At 41.6% G+C, this 19,800-nt stretch overlaps 3 protein-coding genes across 3 annotated transcripts; 2 read left to right on the forward strand and 1 right to left on the reverse strand.

The window, feature by feature from the left end:
- The first annotated feature begins 1,184 nt into the window (after positions 1-1,184).
- On the forward strand, positions 1,185-4,101 carry LOC131134895 (extracellular calcium-sensing receptor-like). Its single transcript, XM_058080580.2, has 6 exons — positions 1,185-1,387; positions 1,462-1,729; positions 1,812-2,615; positions 2,684-2,914; positions 2,988-3,111; positions 3,188-4,101. Exons 1-6 carry the CDS (start codon positions 1,185-1,187, stop codon positions 4,099-4,101), a joined length of 2,544 nt encoding a protein of 847 aa, XP_057936563.2.
- A 1,825-nt stretch (positions 4,102-5,926) lies between these two features.
- LOC131134436 (extracellular calcium-sensing receptor-like) lies at positions 5,927-9,792 on the forward strand. The gene is made up of 6 exons (XM_078792971.1): positions 5,927-6,129; positions 6,194-6,479; positions 6,561-7,379; positions 8,372-8,593; positions 8,679-8,781; positions 8,879-9,792. The coding sequence occupies exons 1-6, from the start codon at positions 5,927-5,929 to the stop codon at positions 9,790-9,792; spliced, it is 2,547 nt and encodes an 848-aa protein (XP_078649097.1).
- Positions 9,793-11,981: 2,189 nt separating this feature from the next.
- Positions 11,982-18,211, reverse strand: LOC131134188 (extracellular calcium-sensing receptor-like). The gene is made up of 11 exons (XM_078792693.1): positions 17,811-18,211; positions 17,458-17,672; positions 17,311-17,393; positions 16,928-17,107; positions 15,920-16,108; positions 15,354-15,842; positions 14,555-14,764; positions 14,356-14,479; positions 14,094-14,287; positions 12,482-12,763; positions 11,982-12,404 (listed from the first exon to the last, which is right to left on the reverse strand). Exons 1-11 carry the CDS (start codon positions 18,077-18,079, stop codon positions 11,982-11,984), a joined length of 2,658 nt encoding a protein of 885 aa, XP_078648819.1. The 5' UTR covers positions 18,080-18,211.
- Between the last annotated feature and the right edge of the window lie 1,589 nt (positions 18,212-19,800).

A 19,800-nucleotide genomic window follows, 5' to 3' on the forward strand; every position in this document is an offset into this window, starting at 1 on the left:
AGCATGTTCCAATTCATTCATTCATTCATTTTCTACCGCTTATCCTCACGAGGGTCGCGGGAGTGCTGGAGCCTATCCCAGCTGTCTTTGGGCGAGAGGCAGGGTACACCCTGGACTGGTGGCCAGCCAATCACAGGGCACAAATAAACAAACAACCATTCACACTCACATTCATACCTATGGACAATTTGGATTTTTGGAATGTGGAGGGAAACCGGAGAAAACCCACACATGCACAGAGAGAACATGCAAATTCCACACAGAGATGGCTGAGAGTGGAATCAAACTCGAGTCTCCTAGCTGTGTGGCCTGCACGCTAACCACTTGACGCCATGCAGCCACGTTCCAATTCATGTTCTGGGTTTTTTTTATTTATTTAATTGTGCTCGACTTGTGCTGTTTGATTCACCAACCTATGCAACAATATTTCACTTCATTAAAAATAACACTGCCCTTATTACATAAGTTACATCAATCTGATGAATTTGAATGGACGGAGCTGTTTTCAGTTGTTTGCAGGGAGTGACTAATATTGATGTAAATCTAACAGACACAAAGTGTGACTTGCTAAATGTTACATTTAAAAAACATGATAAAAACTGTTTAAGTGTCATTTGTAAGTGATATAGCATGCATTTATTGTGGCTTAGCAGTTATTTTTATAAAGAGTAACAAATGTAACAAACTGAAAAGTCATAAACAATGTGAATTTGTGTTTTGTTTTATCATGTTTTATATTCACTTTATCAAGGGATTCATTTTATTGTTTAGTCACTGTGCCGCACAAGCATTAAGTGGGACTTTGTAATGCATTTAAGTGTCAAATGCTTCAATATTTTATGTTTTAAAAACTGCATACTTGAAAGTAATGATAATAAAATAATAATCATGACAAGGACTGGGAGGTATTTCTGTGCAATGAGCTCTATATGAAAAAAAAACTTTTGACAACCATGGAATCTCTAACATACTTTTAATGAAACAATTGAACAATCCAGTAAAAACAACAACTTAGCATCCAATAAGTAATCTGCCTAAGCTACAAGTGAAAGGTAAAACAATCCCAGAAAAACAAAGGGTATTCACTTGAGAATTGACAGTGAGCTCACATTGGCTGCTGAAGTCCTTATAAAGGTCAGAACCCGGGGTCAATGTTGCAACAGGGAAGGGGAGGGCGGCTCGCGATGGGTTGGTTTGTTACGATCCTCATCAGCCTGCTGGCAACAACAAAGTCAGAAAACCAAACTTGCAAACTGATGGGGCACACAGGCTTCCTGGAGTTCTCCAAGGAGGGAGACCTTCTCATCGGAGGGGTTTTCTCCATGACGAGCACGCGAAAACTGATAGATAATGACTACGAGGCAGTGCCGCATTATTACTGTGAAGCGTGAGTGAATGTTCTGTAAAATCGTATTATATGTTGACGATGTTCAAATCTTTCACACTTGAAATGGTTTCCAGTTTGAATGACAGAGAGCTGAAGTTCGCTCGCACCGTGATGTTCACAGTGGAGGAGATCAACAAGAACGCCAATCTCCTTCCAGGAATCCATCTGGGATATTTTCTGTACAATGGCTGTGGGAGCGAGAACCTGATACGAGCAGCGGTAGAAGCTGTAACCCGAGTGGAGACCCAATGTAGCGGTCGGATTCAGGCCCTCCTCGGCCACTCGTCATCCGGAGTTAGTGAGGACATCAATTTTATCCTGAGCCCATTCTCCATTCCACAGGTACTAAGAATTCATTTTGGATTTAAAGATTCTTGATATCCTTTCTTGATACTAAGATTGACTTTTTCTTTTTCACTCCAAGGTCAGCCATCTTTCAACGTGTGCATGTTTGTCAGATAAGAACTTGTTCCCTACTTTCTTCAGAACGGTGCCGAGTGACCGCTTTCAAGTGCTGGGCCTGGTTCAGCTGATGAAGTATTTCGACTGGCGTTGGGTCGGGATTATTTATTCTTCAGGCTTGTACTCGGATGAGGGTACAGCAGAATTCTCTAAGGCGGCATTAAAGGAGGAAATATGCGTTGAATACCGACTGCCTTACTCAAAGTCCTCCACAAAAAAGTGGAACGCCATCGTGACGGCACTGAAGGAGTCCTCATCCAGTGTTGTTCTTCTGTTCATGTCCTTATCCTTCACTAAGTCCTTCCTGTCCAAAATGGAAAGCTCCAACATAACCGGCAAGCAGTTGGTCGGTAGCGAGGCGTGGATCACACAGCAGGACCTTGCCTCCATGGAAAGGAAGAACATTTTACAGGGAGCGATGGGATTTGCGCTCCCCAAGGCATCCATTCCCGGGTTGGGCCAGTTTTTACTGGACCTGAAGCCATCTGATGAGCCTCAGAGCAGTTTAATTAAGGCTTTCTGGGAGAAGTTCTTCGACTGCAGCTTCTCTCCTTCCAACACTTCAATCCTGTGCACCGGCGCAGAAGACCTGAGAAGAGTCTCCAGTGATTACACGGACGTGACACACTTCAGAGAAGAGAATAACGTGTACAAAGCTGTGTACTTGGTTGCATATGCAATTGATGACTTGCTGAAGTGTGAGAATGGAGCCAATCCCACTACGGGAAAACCGTGTGTGAAGAAAAACCAGGTTCAGCCCAAAATGGTAAAACTATAATTCAGTTCTGTATAGTTTGTGGATATTTTCTACAATGTGCTCATACTTCTTTTTAGGTTTTGGAGCACATCCGGTATGTGAATTTCACAACCCAAAATGGGGCCAAGATGTTCTTTGATGAAAATGGAGACTCAGTCGCTCAATACGACTTAGTGAACTGGCACGTGAGAGACGACGGCTCAGTCCAGATTGTTACCATCGGCCAGTACGACACGTCTTTTCCAGAAGGGAGAAGGCTCAAGTTGAATGATGATGCCAAGATAATATGGGCCGGGAACAGCAGCAAGGTAAAAAGTTATGGATATTCATTATTATTCATATTAACATTTCCGCATTAGTGCTTCTTATTTCCCTTACCAGGAGCCAAGGTCTGTGTGCAGGGAACCGTGCCCTCCAGGGATGCGGAAGGCTGTAAGTAAGAACATGCCTGTGTGCTGCTTTGACTGCTTTGAATGCCCAGAGGGAACAATAAGTAATCAGACAGGTGAGTAGGGATTTCAGTTTAGAATTTCTCCTGCGTTCAAGCATGTTTAACTAATTAAATATCATTGTGTTTCCAGATTCTCCTGAATGTGTGGCATGTCCTCCGGAATTCTGGCCCAATGCAAAGAAAGACAGTTGCCTCCCAAAACCAACTGAGTACCTTTCTCACCAAGAGATCATGGGTGCGCTTTTAACCGCGTTCAGCTGCGTGGGTGTGTTTTTATCTTTTCTGACATCGCTCATATTTCTAACCCATAAAGAGACTCCCATCGTCAAAGCCAACAACTCGGAGCTGAGCTTCCTGCTGCTCATCTCATTAAAATTGTGTTTCCTGTGCTCTCTAACCTTCATCGGCCGGCCAACCGAGTGGTCCTGCATGCTGCGCCACACAGCCTTCGGCATAACATTCGTGCTGTGTATCTCCTGTGTTCTGGGGAAAACTTTAGTGGTGCTGATGGCCTTCCGGGCCACACTTCCTGGCAAAAATGTCATGAGACTGTTTGGGCCTGTCCAGCAGAGGCTCAGTGTTGTCACTCTCACCCTGATTCAAGTTATGTTCTGTATCATTTGGCTGTGTACAAACCCACCTTTCCCAGCCATGAATCTCCAATACTACAAAGAGAAGATCATCCTAGAATGTGCACTCGGGTCGGCTATTGGATTCTGGGGTGTTCTCGGATATATTGGACTTCTCGCCCTCTTGTGTTTTATCCTTGCTTTTCTGTCCAGGAATCTGCCAGATAGTTTTAATGAAGCCAAACTGATCACCTTTAGCATGTTGATATTCTGTGCGGTATGGATCACCTTCATCCCCGCCTATGTCAGCTCCCCTGGAAAGTTTACTGTTGCCGTGGAGATCTTTGCCATTCTGGCTTCCAGTTTTGGTTTGCTGATTTGTATATTTGTTCCAAAGTGCTATATTATTATCTTCAGGCCCGAGCGCAACTCCAAAAAACATCTTATGGGGAAAATACCACCAAGAACCCTTTGAGAGCCTCCCTTGTGTCAAATACTATTTACTGTAGGTATGTACATTTTAGAAATAGTTTGATACAAGTAATAAAGAAATGTTGGCCTCTTTTAGGGATCTGTGACGAGTATCCATCACAGATAATGTATTTGTGCCAAGTACAAGCATGAAACAAGTACAGCTTGTCATTATGCATACTCGTGCTGAAGGAAAGTTCTCATTGGATAACTACTTATGTATGCACACTTCATACTCTGTGATTGGCCAGTCACACCCAGGTACCACCCCTCCGTAGACAGACTTTGAGGGGAGCCATGCCTCAGTCGTACATACACGGTACAATTGGCAAGTTAGTGCCACTCCAAATGGACTATAGTAGGTTTTTCTCAGGTTGCCTTTATTTTGCTTAGTATTTTAAGGTACTTGGTCAATTTTTGTAACATACAGAGCTGTGCAGGCTCCTGTTATGTCCATCTCTTATGCAACAAATCAATTGGGGCAATATAGCCGCTTTTTTCCTTGAAATATATTTTTGTCTTATTGCATGAAGTCATCATAAAATATAAGAATATAAGAATTTTGTACATTTTCAATGGGCAGTACACAGACAGTGGTAACCTACATTGACTGGCTAAATTAGGTACACCTGCACGGTACATCAAACATTCCGCCTGTATGGCTATCATACCGCAAAGTGCTGATTTTTACTACATTATATACTGTACATAGCAGTGGTAAAATATTACACCCCTCTAAATATGTTGTTGTATGCACATTGCAATCTTAAACTTGTTTTGTAGTGTACGCAATGCATTTGACAAGACAGAGCTGTAAGCGGCTCGTGTTGCGGCAGTCGGTTGGAAAACTTAGCATTTTTAATTGGGTTTTTTTCCCGAAAAATCCAGTAAACAAGGCTGACCGATTATTTCCCTGTTTGCCATCACTTGGTGTTTGCATGAATCACCGATCATTTAAAAAAATAATAAAATAATAGTCTTACAGATCACTTACACCCATACTCAGTACACATATAGCTGAATAATAAACAATAAATACAGCAACTTCTGATCAATCCATGTCAATTTCAGACTTAAAATAATGTACATACTTAAAGGCCCTATACTTCCCTATATCCCTATACTGTTTGCACTGGAAATCATATTGGGGAAAACAATGTAAAACTGGAAAAAAAATGTAAAAAACAGTAGTCTTGTTAGACTGAAATAATGTTTGGTTAGTTTTCCAGCTGGCTAACATGTTAGCTCGTTAGCTTGCTAGCTACTGTCCGTCTCGAGTCCTTGTTGTATACGAGTTGTGTTGAATGAATAATAGGAGTGTAAAGGTGACTAAAGCCGTGTTATTTCATGTCTACAAATCTCTAATAATGTTTAAAAAACATATTTAGAAAGTCATAAGCAGGGTTTATATGCTCAAGCTAATATCATGGACTACAGTATCATTCATGACATACATTAATTTCACTGTGAAGTCCAACAAAATGCACATAGAGAGTAAGCTACATATGTTGAGTTAAGCTCTCTTTTTTAAGTACTGATGCATTAGTCAGTACTTGTACGAAATTGAAGTTTCTTGAGTAAAAAAATTGAAGTAATTTCTACTTGTATGCGTACGCCTGAAAACATTGGATTCAAATAGGTTTGTATTCTTCCTTTAGTATCTTTAGCCATTTTCTCTTTGTATCCCATGTGCAAATTGGCAACCAGTGTACGATAGCGGCGCCCTATGGGGATTAAAGTCACTGGTTATGAAGTGCTGAACAATCTGCTTGCAGCACAGTGACTATAAGAGCAGGTTCTTTGTCTCTCTTGAATAATAAAGAACAAACATGCTGGCTAGAGCCATTCTCTTGTACTTGTCTATTTTGCACTTTGACGCAGCATTTGGCTGTAAGCTGTTTGGCCGGTTCGATATGCCGAGTCTTCTTAAAAGAGGGGACATCATGATTGGAGGCATTTTTCCTGTTTTTAACAAAGAGTTAGCCAGCATCTCTACATTTGAGCAGGAGCCTTCTGGAGTCAAATGTGCCGGGTAAGTTGAATAATATCTGACAAGTCCATTTGTTATGCTATGTGTATTACTAAAATCATTTTAGGTTTGACCTGCGAGTTTTCCGATGGACCCAAGTGCTTGCATTTGCAATTGAAGAGATCAACAAAGATCCCACGCTCCTGCCAAATATATCACTGGGATACAGGATCCTCAACTCGTGCGCATCTCCTACTAACACTTTACGTGCTGCACTGACACTGGCTGGAGGAAAAGAGGACACAGACCCTGGCATGTCTTGTCTCCCGGCCATATCTGCCCTAATAGCCGAGTCCGGATCATCCCAGTCTCTGGCTGTAGCTGGGACACTTGGTTCGTTCCAAGTACCAATAGTGAGATTTTCAATTTGTTCCTTTATTATTGCTCTGTCCTATTTGAAGCGTATCTAAACATGTATTCTTTTTGCCTTGTAGGTGAGCTACTTCTCAACATGTGCTTGTTTAAGTGACAGGTCAAAGTATCCGACATTTTTTCGAACAATTCCCAGTGATTATTTCCAAGCAAAAGCTTTAGCGGCGCTGGTTAAACGTTTTCGCTGGCGGTGGATTGGAGCCATACAGTCAGACAATGACTATGGCCGTCAGGGGGTCATCGCTTTTAGAAAAGAGGTTGAAAAGTTTGGTGTTTGTATCGCATTTGTTGGGACAATTCTGCGCACATACTCTATAGAAAAGGTCAAGGCTGTTGTTGAAATGATCAAACAATCAAGTGTTAAAGTTGTTCTTGCTTTTGTGCCCGAGGGTGACTTTTACCCTTTAATGACAGAAGTGGTTAAACAGAACATCACGGGGATCCAGTGGATCGCCAGCGAGGCCTGGATAACAGCTCCTCGACCCTCCACACCGGAAATCTACAAAGCTTTCGGCGGGGCTCTGGGTTTTGTGGTGCAGAAGATGGCTATTCCTAAGCTGAAGCCATTCCTCACGGGCATCAACCCTTACGAAGATGCAAGCGCTGCCTTTGTGCGGGAATTCTGGAAGATTATGGTGGGCTGCAAAGCTGTTTTACCCAGAGAGCAGGCAGTTGAATCACATGAAGTATGCACCGGCAATGAGACATTAATGAACTCCCAGGATGTTTTCTTCAATGTCAGTCAGCTCAGGGTCTCCTATAATGTGTACAAGGCAGTTTACGCCATTGCACATGCTCTGCACCATCTGATTTTCTGCAAAGCTGTTGGTGAAAAAACAGCACGGCCATGTTTGAATATAGCAGACATTCAGCCAAAACAGGTGAGAGTGCAAAAAATGCTTTCTGAATCATGGGTTGTCTTCAGAATCTCCAACTAAAATGTTTATATGGTAATGGTAATGGTTTTATTTCATTTGAACATGCATCCGATTACAATTGAATGCATCACATAATCAGTTCACAGTTCCACATGTCCAAAAGGAGTAGGAAGAAGCAAAGCTTTTTAAATCCTACCCCTCCATCTGGTACTTCTACAATCAGTAACTGTTACATTTGTTCACTTCCTGCTTTCATAATATAGTTTAAGTTTAAGTTTTTCATTCAGTCATTCATTTTCTACCGCTTTGTCCTCACAAGGCTCGCGTGGGTGCTGGAGCCTTGGACTGTACACCCTGGACTGGTGGCCAGCCAATCACAGGGCACATATAGACAAACAACCATCCACACTCACATTCATACCTATGGACACTTTGGAGTCGAGCATGTTTCCTAGCTCCAGTCAATGTAGGTTACCACTGTCTCCTAGCTGTGAGGTCTGCACGCTAACCACTAGACCGCCGTGCCGCCAAGTTTAAGTTGTTTTTTTTTGTTTGGTTTTTTTTTTGTTTTTATTTTTGTCCCGTACCAAAGTAGGAGGTGATATGAGCATCCAATGACATAATGGGTACCATAGTAAGTGTCAATATAGTGATATATATAGCACATCATGACTGGTTCAAGACTCTTCATCCTTGTATTTAGCAAACATCAACTGCTTGTATTGTTTCTTGAATTGGCTCATCGTTGTGCATTGTTTGATTTCCTTACTCAATCCATTCCATAGTTTGACTCCACATACTGAAATGCTATGGCTTTTTAACGTAGTCCTAGCATATAAGTGTTTCAAATTTAGTTCTTCTCTAAAATGTTTATATTAGGCTCAATGGAGACAAAATACAGTCAAAATGTGAATGGCCACTTAATAATACAGAATAGTAGAGAAAATGGATGCTGAAAATCTTTTAACTTCTGTTTTATCTCCGCTTTTTCTGAGGTGACTGATCACCTCCAAAGAGTGAGCTTTAAGAATCAATTTGGTGATTATGTCTTCTTTGATGAAAATGGCGACCCACCGGCTTCTTATGACCTCATCAACTGGCAGCTGAAAGACGGGCAGGTCCAACACGTCACAGTGGGGCACTTCGCCTCGACTGTCAACAGCAATTATGAGCTAAGCATTCAAGAGGGGGATATTGTGTGGAGGACTGGGAAAATGGTGATCCAATATCCTGTTTTATTCCTGTTTATGGCTCATCTCAGTACTTTATCACATTTAATGGATTTATTTTTTAATTTGTCAGGTTCCGATATCGTTGTGTTCTGTAGAATGTCCACCGGGGACCAGGAAAGCTCAAATAAAGGGAAAACCTATCTGCTGTTTCGACTGCATCCCATGTGCTGATGGTACCACAGCCAACACAACAGGTGTTTGATCAACATCAATGTTCTACTCATCCAGCATCCGTTTTAGAAGCATAACTCCAACTCTGCTGTCCAACAGGTGCAGTCGATTGCACACCCTGCCCAAAGGAGTTCTGGTCCAATGAGAGGAGGGACAAGTGCATTCCGAAAACAATAGAGTTCCTGACTTATCACGAGCCAATGGGAATAGCTCTGACTGTTGTGTCACTGCTGGGGGCGTCACTGTCGATGACCACTATGCTCATCTTCATCTGTTACAGAAACACGCCAGTCATCAAGGCCAGCAACTCCGAGCTGAGCATCTTCTTATTGTTTTCTCTCTTTTTGTGCTTTCTCTGTCCGCTCACGTTCATCGGCAGACCCACGGTGTGGACATGCATGCTGCGCCACACAGCTTTTGGAGTGACATTTGCGCTCTGTATTTCCTGCGTTTTGGGCAAGACTATTGTAGTTGTTACAGCTTTCAAGGCATCCTTTCCGGGTAGCAAAGTAGCAGGGAAGTTTGGACCGACGCAGCAACGGGTCATCGTTTGCACGTGCACTCTCATCCAAATACTAATATGTGTGCTTTGGTTAAATTTAAACCCACCTTTCCCTGCCATGGTTTTCAGATACAGTAATAAGAAGATTATTTTAGAATGCAACACCGGCTCTGAAGCGGCGTTCTATGCTGTGTTGGGTTACGTAGGTTTTCTCTCAATTATATGTTTGATTCTGGCATTTCTGGCAAGAAAGTTGCCCGATAACTTTAACGAGGCTAAATTTATTACATTTAGCATGTTGATCTTCTGCGCCGTCTGGGTCACCTTCATCCCAGCATATGTCAGCTCTCCTGGGAAGTTCACTGTCGCTGTGGAAATATTTGCCATTTTGTCCTCAGCTTTCAGTTTACTAGTCAGCATCTTTGCACCGAAATGCTACATAATACTAGTAAAGCCAGAAAAGAACACCAAAAAGCATGTCTTGGGGAAAGTACTTAATAGGGGTCAGTGAGGGTTTTAATTCTGTAAACTGTTGACCTTGAATGACCTTGCAAGTACATGAGGAGGTGGATTTTGCAGGTTCACTTGCTACAGTTAAAACATTCTAATATTTTTACTTCATAAATGTGATGCATGTTTTTTCATTGTGCTAATAATTACAAATTATTAGAGAGGTCAACAAAAAGGCATCTCCTACTGTATGTATCATCATTTTCATTATTTCCATTTCTTACTGATTTCACTTTCAGTAAGTAAATAAACGCTTAAAAAACATGTATTGACTTCTAATAATGGGGCTGCACTGCAAAAGAGTGGTTAGTGCACAGCTCGGAGACCCAAGTTCAATTCCACCCTCGGCCATTTCTGTGTAGAGCAAGGGTCTCAAACTCAATTTACTTGGGGGCCACTGGAGCTAGGGTCTGGGCAAGGCTGGGCCCAGGTTTTCAAAAAAACAACAACCAAAAAACGCATTTATTAAAAACAGAAAAATGAATAAACTTTGCTTTTGTTCCGATTTTCTACAAGAAAAGCTCTGATAAAACATTCCACTGTTCTCAAATATCTTAATTTTTATTTTTCAACACAAAATAAAATGAAAAATAAATAAACAAATGAAGAATAAAGAAAATCAATCAATCAGTAATAAATAAATATAGTAATAATAATAAAACGGCAAATAATAAAAACTAAAGAAACCACATATAGTTGGTGGGTAGACAAATTATTTTTTTCAGATTAAAATGAACAAAGCATTATTAGAGCCCTGTAGACATGACAAAACACCACTATAGTCACATTTATACTTAATTTAAACTTAAATAGCCAAAACCTTACCACTTCCACACGGATAGGGAGGATAACTATTAACAGTTATTTAACCTTTAACATGAACATTAATCAAACGTAATAATTTTTTCTGGGTACATGATACCATACAGCATCCATATCAAACTTGCGCGGGCCGCACTAACATTAAACTTTCATATCAAGGCGGGGGCCTCAAACTAGTGTCCTGCGGGCCCACGTGATTGAGACCCCTGGTGTAGAATTTGCGTGTTCTCCCCATGAATGCATGGATTTTCTCCGGGGACTCCCGTTTCCTCCCATATTCCAAAAACAGGAAGACTATCATGGGCCGAAGCACTGACAAGTCATGAGCAGGTTTTCCCATACCACTTTCCTCATAAAGGTCATACACTGTATAATAAAACAGGAGAATGTTATCCATTTTTATTTATTTCTGTTTTTTTCACATTATTATATACAGTAAAGAGTAGCACAAACTAATAATGTATAAGACATAATTGGGTCAAAAACACATTACAAGCTACCACATTTAGGGAAGATAATATACAACCAAATAATATACCATCATAACTTGCCCTTGCCCTTTTGCGTTTGTTGACGTATGTTACGGTATCTGTGACTGGACATGTGTGACGTCAGTTAGTTTGGGTTGACTGTAGCTGAGTACAAGCAGCAGGTTAGCAATAGAGAGTGGCCGACAGCAGCTCCTGTGTGAATGTTCCCTGCATTTGTTCTGATTGTTAATAAAGCCAATGAAGTGCATGGTGAGATTGTCTTTAAGCATAAGCAGCAACAGCAGAGTGGTTTGCTACCCTGGTCTCTAGGTGTCAGTAACATTATGAGACAACAGCCACCGCAGGAGCTGTCAATGCTAGCATCTTATATTTATGCTTGAAATGGATTATTATGTTGATTATTATGTCTACATATTGGGTAATACAAGTGTAAAGGTGGTTGTAGGGGTGTTATTACATGTCTACAGGGCTCTAATCATGTTAAAAACTAAATTTTTTGTGCTCTAATTATGGAAATATTCCATTCCTTGTGGAAATTCACTTATGGCGGTCAGGTCTTGAACCATTAATTGTGATGAATAGCCACCGCAGGAGCTGTCAATGCTAGCATCTTATATTTATGCTTGAAATTGATTATTGTTGATTATTATGTCTATATATTGGGTAATACAAGTGTAAAAGTGGTTGTAGGGGTGTTATTTCATGTCTACAGGGCTCTAATAATGTTAAAAACCCATTTTTTTTTGTGCTCTAATTATGGAAATATTCTATTCCTTGTGGAAATTTACTTATGGCGGTCAGGTCTTGAACCTGTTAACCGTGATAAAGGACTGTATTTGTCATATATGACACGTATACTATAAGTTACAACAATCTGCTACCTGGCCATCATGTGTTTTTTAGTGTTTCTCTCAGGTCGGAAAAGTATGATAAAACACTTAGGAGCAAAAATACAGAATAGTAAGCCATAACTGGAGGCCAGGATTGCAAATATCTCCACGGCGACTGCATACTTCCCGGGCGAGCTGATGTAAGCCGGAACAAAAGCCACCCAGACGGCACAAAAGATGATCATGCTGAAGGTGATCAGCTTGGCCTCGTTGAAGTTGTCTGGAAGGTTTCTGGCAAGGAAGGCCAGGAGGAGGCAAGTGCAGGCCAGCAGGCCGATGTAGCCCAGAACCAGAGAGAAGCCCACCACAGAGTCCATGGCACATTTCAGAGTGACTTTTAACCCGGGGGTGTCAAAGTCAGGTTTGGGTTCAGGGGGGCTGAGTGATAGCCAAATAATGCAGATGACGATCTGGTTGAAAAAGCAGTGCAAAGTTAACAGGACAAGGACAATCATTTCATCATGATGACTTGCATTTGTAGCCTGACCTGTATGGAAGTAAACACGCACACGCTTCCTCTCTGTTGGCCCGGGCCGAACCACTTCATCAAGGCTTCGGTGCCAGGCCGGGCTGAGCGGAAAGCGGCCAGAACCACTATGGTTTTCACTTGGAGGCAGGACACACTGAGTACAAAACTGATACCGAAGGCGGCCTGCTGGAAGCGACACGCCCACACTGATGGACTACCGATGAAGAGCAGCGAGCACAGGAAGCAGAGTTTAAGTGACAAGAGAAGGAGGAAACTCAGCTCGCAATTGTTGGCTCGGACCTAAAAGGGAGACAGAAGATGCAATAATTAGGATCATTGAGTTTGTGATGATTTTATTATTATGGCTCTTCTAAGTCAAGGGTGTCCAAACTTTTTCCAGGATGTAGCTTTTACACTTTGATATTTCATACAGACATTATATATGTATAGATTAATTCATTAATTACTTAATTTTCTACCACTTATCCTCACGAGGGTCGCTGGGGTGCTGGAACCTATCCCAGCTGTCTTCGGGCGACAGGCCTGGACTGGTGGCCAGCCAATCACAGGGCACATATAGACAAACAACCATTCACACTCACATTCATACCTATGAACAATTTGGAGTCGCCAATTAACCTAGCATGTTTTTGGAATGTGGGAGGAAACCGGAGTACCCGGAGAAAACCCACGCATGCACGGGGAGAACATGCAAACTCCACACAGAGATTAAGTTATATTATTATTATTGTTATTATATTATATATATATTTCAAGAAAAAAATACATCCCATCTTTGTTGTAGGTGAAAAAGCCTCCAATTAGTATCAACCTCATTCTTCTGTCCCCAAGTTAGCTGTTGTTTTTTCAAATATTTGAATTTCCTTCTATTATTATAGTAATGTTATAGTATATTATATGATGTATTATATATAGTAATATTACTTATTTATTCCCATAATATTTTGACATTGTTTTCATAATATTATCACTTTTTCTCCCAACCTCATTTAACAAAAAATAAAACTCTGTTTTTTGGTTAGGTTGTTTTGACTTTTTAAAAATAATATTTCCTCTCTTTGATATTTCAACTGTTTGCTACTAAAATCATATTATTATTCCTCATCATGTGACACGCTTATTCTTGCAAAATTGCAACTTATTTTCAGTTTATTTTTGTATATTCATGTTAATGTTTTTTATAGTATTTATGTTACATTAAGAACAAAATTAAAACTTTGTTCTTGTATATTTTCTTCTCATAATTATGGCTTTATTCCCATATTATTTAGACTTCCGGAACAGTAATTTTCCACAACCTAAATTTACAATTTTGGTCATTGTTTCAGATTTTGTAGTTTTATTGATAAATTGTGTTTTTGGAATATTCCGGAATTCTGCATGTGCTGCATGCATTTTTTTAAATAAATACATATATAATTGTATGTATTATTATTTTCATCCTTTTGAGTTGTATTCCTCTGGTATAACTGTCTTAATCAAAGAAAGCAATGGCTATTTATACACTGGCATGGCAATCCCGACTATGGCCCCACAATCTCATTCGCTACCTGCTTGCCTGATCATATAAGGCAGGCAATCGATCTAAAAGAAGAAAGTGGCCTCTTACCACTGGTGTGTGTCTGTAGTAGAGGAAAACCACAAAGACAGCAGTGGTGACCATGGTGCCAGACACAGCTACTGTGGTGAGGGTGATGCCCAAGGTCTCATTGAAGGACAGGAAGTCCAGATGGCGAGGGATGCAGGCTGTTCTCCCCGCATTGGACCAGAACTCCACCGGACAGTGTTCACAGTTGGGTGAACCTGATACGGAACAAGGACCACGGTTATCAGGCACAGTTACTATAAGCCTTCATCATCATTCACCTCACCGGTTGAATTGCTGATCTCCCCATCAGCACACGGGATGCAGTCAAAGCAGCAAAGAGGTTCTCCTTTCCTGCTGGCCACCCTGGTCCCAGGAGGGCAGCTCTCACTGCACACTGATGTAGGCACCTATAGAAGGTCAAATCATACCCTCATGAACACAATGTCCCAATCAAAGTGATCCTTTTGGATCATTTTAGGCACCTGAAAGGATCCTGTGCTCCACTGGACATCCGTGTCGTTCAGATGGACATCATATCCGTCTACGTGGCCGATCAAGACAAGTTTTAGGGAGCCGTCGGGGTTTTTCTGCCAGTTGACCAGGTCGTATTTTGCCGGTACGTCACTCCCTTGGAAATAAAGGCTTTCCCCCTGCGGTGTGGTGAAGTTGACATTGTTCAAGTGCTGCAAAAGCTGAAAAACATCAAAGCGATCAAATCAATAACTTTGACCTGTTGACTTGGGAAATGATCCGAGTCCGGATAATTCTCAATCTCCGCAATCGCAGGACGGAAGTCCAGACTGCTAGTCTCCAGCCACCTTTTCCACTTTCACCGGGAGGACACTATGGCCTACCCAAGCCAGTTTGAGACATATTGTAATTGCTCCAACATGTCCGAGGTCTGACCCAGGCCCGTCTCCTCCTATCTCCAGGAGACATTCAGACAAAATGCCTGAGCCACCTCAACAGTTTCCCAACAGTATTTGGTATCTTCTTCTTTCAGCCACTGAACCACCTGTCAATCTCACACTCCGGACTTCCTTCACTCCTGACACCGTGACATTGTGGTACTTGAACCTCAATCCATATTTTTTAAAGAGACAATGCAATTATTGTGCTACTAAATATGTTATTTTACTGTATAAATGAACTGAATGTTTTAGCTTTCTTCCAAAAATCTAAATGCATGGCATTGAACCCACTTATGTAAGGTCAGCGTCGGTTCTCTAATAGCACGTAAACACCAGTGTAATGTCTAAACTTGTCTTCAAATGTATTTACCTCTGCAGGCTTGACATGTTTGGTGGAGGAGCAGGTTGAGCCGCTATTCCTGGAGGTCGTGCTGGGGCAAGCTAGGTGGTTATGGATGGCGTGAGCTGCAGCGTAAACAGCCAGGTAAACGTTGTAGGCTTGTCGTAGCTGGGAGGTGTCGGTAAAGAGGTTATGCACCCCTTTTAGGGACTCCTCTCCACTGCAAATGGGCAGTGAAGTCCTCTGCTCGGACGTGTTTGTGCTTGGTGGTGAGGTCGATGTGAAGTCTACAGTCTGAGGTCTACATGCAAATTCTTGTTCCCAGAATTCCATCAGGAAGTCGTCATTGGGGCGACTTGATGGGGTCAAACTTCTGACATAATTCTCAAACCCGACGATAGGCGAGCTACGTATAGCCATGCCAAGGGCTCCACTCGCTACTTTTGAGGTTACAGGGTTTTGGAGAAGGTTACCACTGGTGCTCCAAGCCTCACTGGCGAGGAACTGCCTGTCAGTCACCTGCGGTCAACATATACAGTAGAGCATTTTAGCATGTTTGGTCCTAATGCTTTGTCGCATTGTGTCATGCGTCTTACGTTCAGCTCGGCCAGTTGCAGAAGAACCTCCCTCACATCTGTGTACCATGAGAACACAAGGATGACTTTGGCGGTAGATTCTTTAATGGCAAGGGCTGCTCTCCTGGCGTCACTCGCAATGTTTTGCCTTGTCAGGGTCTCCACAAAGGCCAGACACACACCCGACTCCTGGGTCTCCTCCTGGAACACCTGAAAGGAACAAAATGAGCCAACTCTCAACCACAATAATAAACATATTGTCATGCATATATGGTAATGGTAATGGTTTTATTTCATTTGAACATGCATCAGATTACAATTGAATGCATCCCATAATCAGTTCACAGTTCCACATGTCCAAAAGGAGTAAAAAGAAGCAAAGCTTATTAAATCCTACCCCTCCATCTGGTACTTTTACAATCAGTAACTGTTACATTTGTTCACTTCCTGCTTTCCATAATACAGTTTAAGGGTTTTTTTTGTTTTTTTTTTAGTAATGTACCTCGTACCGAAGTAGGAGGTGATATGACCATCCAATGACATAATGGGTACCATAGTAAGTGTCAATATAGTGATATGTATAGCACATCATGACTGGTTCAAGACTCTTCATCCTTGTATTTAGCAAACATCAACTGCTTGTATTGTTTCTTGAATTGGCTCATCATTGTGCATTGTTTGAGGGTCTTACTCAATCCATTCCATAGTTTGATTCCACATACTGAAATGCTATGGCTTTTTAACGTAGTCCTAGCATATAAGTGTTTCAAATGTAGTCCTTCCCTGATATCATATTTCTCCTCTCTTGTAGAGAAGTATTGGATGACATTTTTTAGGTAATTGGTTATTTTTAGCCTTATGATTTATTTTAGCTGTTTGAAGATTAATTACATCAGCAAGTTAACCTGTATTATGGAAAGCAGGAAGTGAACAAATATTTCTGACCACCTTATGTTGTATATTTGTAATATGAGGTTACATTGTCAACCAAAAGTGTTCATTATTAAAGTCAGGATCTTATGACATCACCTTGACTGCCATCAGACCATAGTCATTGTTCGCCACCACCGCGCCGATCCAGGTCCACTTGAAGTGTATGGCGAGCCTGGCGATGGCCCGCGCTTGGTAGATGTCGCTGGGCATGGTTCTGAAGAAGTTTGGAAACTGACGCCTGTCACTCAAACAAGGGCAGCTCGACTGGTAGCTGATCTGATAGAACACAAAGGTTGTTTGTGCACAAATACTGTACTATATCATAGCCAGAAAGCAACAGCTGCTTCATCCTAACAAATAATACAATAATAAATAATTACAGTGCAATTCTACACAAACTACAGCATTATTATCTTTCATAAGTTCAATTTTGTCATACAAGAAGGAGTCAGTCAACATTGAGGATATAAAGACCTTACTAAAGGCACAGAAAGTGGGCTCAGGACTCTGGAGAGGATCATGGCTGTTTTGGAGGAAGCCCCACCGATGATCAAGGGAACACCTGATAGGACATGATCATATCAACCCTGCTATGTAATAAATCCATATGACAGATGTCAGTATACCTTTCCCATCTTCAGAGCTGTCATCCGCTGGCTCGCAGCTGCTGCTGTCTCCGTTCACCAGCGAGAGGGCGGCCTGTGTGGCCCAGGGGTGCAGGGCGCAGCTATCACGGATGTGGTAGCCCAGGTTGACGCCCGGTAACAGGGTGGGGTTCTGGTTGATTTCCTCCACGGCGAACACCATGGAGTAAATGTACTGTAATGGGAGATGCTCTAAACTAGAAGAAGGGGAGAGAAAGCAACATGAAAGCCTCAACTGGAGGATCATCCTGAGGGATGAGAATGATTGATGCGGCTTAGATTAGCTTCAGAAAAACAGGAACCTAATAGCAGAGATGTACAACAATAATAATTACACAGTGCATTCTTTATAGCGTGGCTCGTCAGTGAAGTCGTGCTCTATGGTGGGAGGCGTGTAATGGATATGAAAGAGCCCGCCGATGACGATATCCCCATCCTGGAAAAGCCCCCGGTTGCCGGGTGTTCCCCACCGAGAACAAGTCAGCGTGTGAACCACCTGCAGACCCACCCTGAGGCCCGGCTGCCTGCTCACCAGCCCCACCAGGAGCACCAACGTGGCTGAGGAGGGCCAACTCCGAGTGCAGAACCAGGAAATCCAAGCCATGGGTGAAATGTTCTACCGACAATAGCATTACACACATTACAAACAGTCATGACTGCACAAAAAAGCATCATTAAATATCATATGTGTGTATATTAACGCACATGATACGCACTTGAACTGCAAATGACTTAATCTTCTCAGCGCCCGCCTCCTCCTCTTCCTCACAATGCTGCTCTATTTGTAAGTGTTGCATACGGCCCAGGGCAAAAAGACGCTCCAGCAAATAACCTTCTCCCTCCCGTCATTAAGGCGGGCAGGTGTGTTTTTCAAGATGGCAAAGACAACAAAGTGAGGAGCCCATCTGGTGAATGTTGACCTGTGTGTGTCTGAAGTGTTTTTAAACCACAGCCGCTTGGCCTTCATTCAATTATTCTACTATAACTGCATAAACGTACAGTCGATGGTTATATGTGAGGAAGCATTTAAAGCACATTGGTGCATGGATATGATATGGACGCCAGCATTCTCCACCAGTACCTCAGTCTGCCTGAGAACCGCATTAACTGATTTCACAAGGAACCCTTGTGGGATGGAAGACATAACTTCTCCTATTCGCCCTTCTTTGTAACATTGGTGAGAACAAGAGATTAAGATTAAGATATGTCTTTATTCGTCCCTCAGTGGGGAAATTTGCATTGCACAGCAGCAAGAATACAGAATCAGTTAAGCAGTACAAAATACACAATATACGTAGAAAAATAAACAATATAAACACACCAAGTATTAACAAAATCAACAGTTTTTCCCAGAGTTATATACAATACAGTATGCAGATAATATGAAACGAGATGAGATAGCATAGAAGCAGCATAGATAATGGGTAGCTGGATGAATGGATGGAAATATTATGACGATATTCCCATATTTAGTTTTCCCCACCTAATTTCACAAAAACTTTATTTTCTTTTGTTTGTTTCTCATAGTATTAGAACAAGTAATATATTTTTATACATTTTAACTCTATGCTACTAAATTGACAATATTTTTTTCTCCTAATATGACAAGTTATTCTGGTAAAATTGCATTTTTTTCCTATATATATTTTGGCTCTATTTTCATAACATTAAAGTCATTTTTTTCCATTTCTTCTGTTGTTTTTTTCAGCTTTTTAAACTTTTTTGTTGTAATTTTTGGTAGATATTACAACTAAAAATGTTTTTTAAAAATGTTTCAACTTGATGCTACTAAAATTACATTATGTTTTCTTTATTCTTGGAAAACCTTTTCTGGTCTGATTGCAGGAGATTTATTTTTGTATTGCTCCATTGTGATTTTGTTTTCGTGGACTCATTCTTTTGCAGAATTTTACTTAATTTTTTTGTGCAATTTCATTCATTCATTCATTTTCTACCGCTTATCCTCACGAGGGTCGCGGGGGGTGCTGGAGGCTATCCTAGCTGTCTTCGAGCAAGAGGCGGGGTACACCCTGGACTGGTCGCCAGCAGGACAATCACAGGACACATATAGACAAACAACCATTCACAGTCGCCAATTAACCTAGCATGTTTTTGGAATGTGGGAGGAAACCGGAGTACCTGGAGAAAACCCACGCATGCAAGGGGAGAACATGCAAACTCTACAAAGAGATGTCAGAGGGTGGAATTGAACTCAGGTCTCCTCGCTGTGAGGCCTGCCTGCTAACAGTCAAACCCTGTGCAATTTCAGTGCTTCAAAAAAAAATAACAGTATAAGAGTGCTGTCACAAGCCCAGCCTGGCCCTT

Source organism: Doryrhamphus excisus, linkage group LG8 (genome assembly GCF_037039965.1).
Source record: "Doryrhamphus excisus strain RoL-2023G ecotype Guam linkage group LG8, RoL_Dexc_Guam_v1.1, whole genome shotgun sequence".
NCBI classification, from domain to species: domain Eukaryota; kingdom Metazoa; phylum Chordata; class Actinopteri; order Syngnathiformes; family Syngnathidae; genus Doryrhamphus; species Doryrhamphus excisus.

What these genes read in the sequence shown, in the direction of transcription:
- LOC131134895 (XM_058080580.2), top strand. Translation starts at nt 1,185, where the DNA reads ATGGGTTGGTTTGTTACGATCCTCATCAGCCTGCTGGCAACAACAAAG. An exon ending in GCCCATTCTCCATTCCACAG is followed by an intron (nt 1,730 to 1,811) that starts GTACTAAGAATT and finishes TTTCACTCCAAG; the next exon opens with GTCAGCCATCTTTCAACGTG. An exon ending in AACAATAAGTAATCAGACAG is followed by an intron (nt 3,112 to 3,187) that starts GTGAGTAGGGAT and finishes TTGTGTTTCCAG; the next exon opens with ATTCTCCTGAATGTGTGGCA.
- LOC131134436 (XM_078792971.1), top strand. Translation starts at nt 5,927, where the DNA reads ATGCTGGCTAGAGCCATTCTCTTGTACTTGTCTATTTTGCACTTTGAC. An exon ending in TCTGGAGTCAAATGTGCCGG is followed by an intron (nt 6,130 to 6,193) that starts GTAAGTTGAATA and finishes AAATCATTTTAG; the next exon opens with GTTTGACCTGCGAGTTTTCC. An exon ending in CTGCATCCCATGTGCTGATG is followed by an intron (nt 8,782 to 8,878) that starts GTACCACAGCCA and finishes GCTGTCCAACAG; the next exon opens with GTGCAGTCGATTGCACACCC.
- LOC131134188 (XM_078792693.1), bottom strand. Translation starts at nt 18,079, where the DNA reads ATGGCTTGGATTTCCTGGTTCTGCACTCGGAGTTGGCCCTCCTCAGCC. An exon ending in ATGGTCTGATGGCAGTCAAG is followed by an intron (nt 16,109 to 16,927) that starts GTGATGTCATAA and finishes TGTTCCTTTCAG; the next exon opens with GTGTTCCAGGAGGAGACCCA. An exon ending in GCGTGTTTACTTCCATACAG is followed by an intron (nt 12,405 to 12,481) that starts GTCAGGCTACAA and finishes TTTTTCAACCAG; the next exon opens with ATCGTCATCTGCATTATTTG.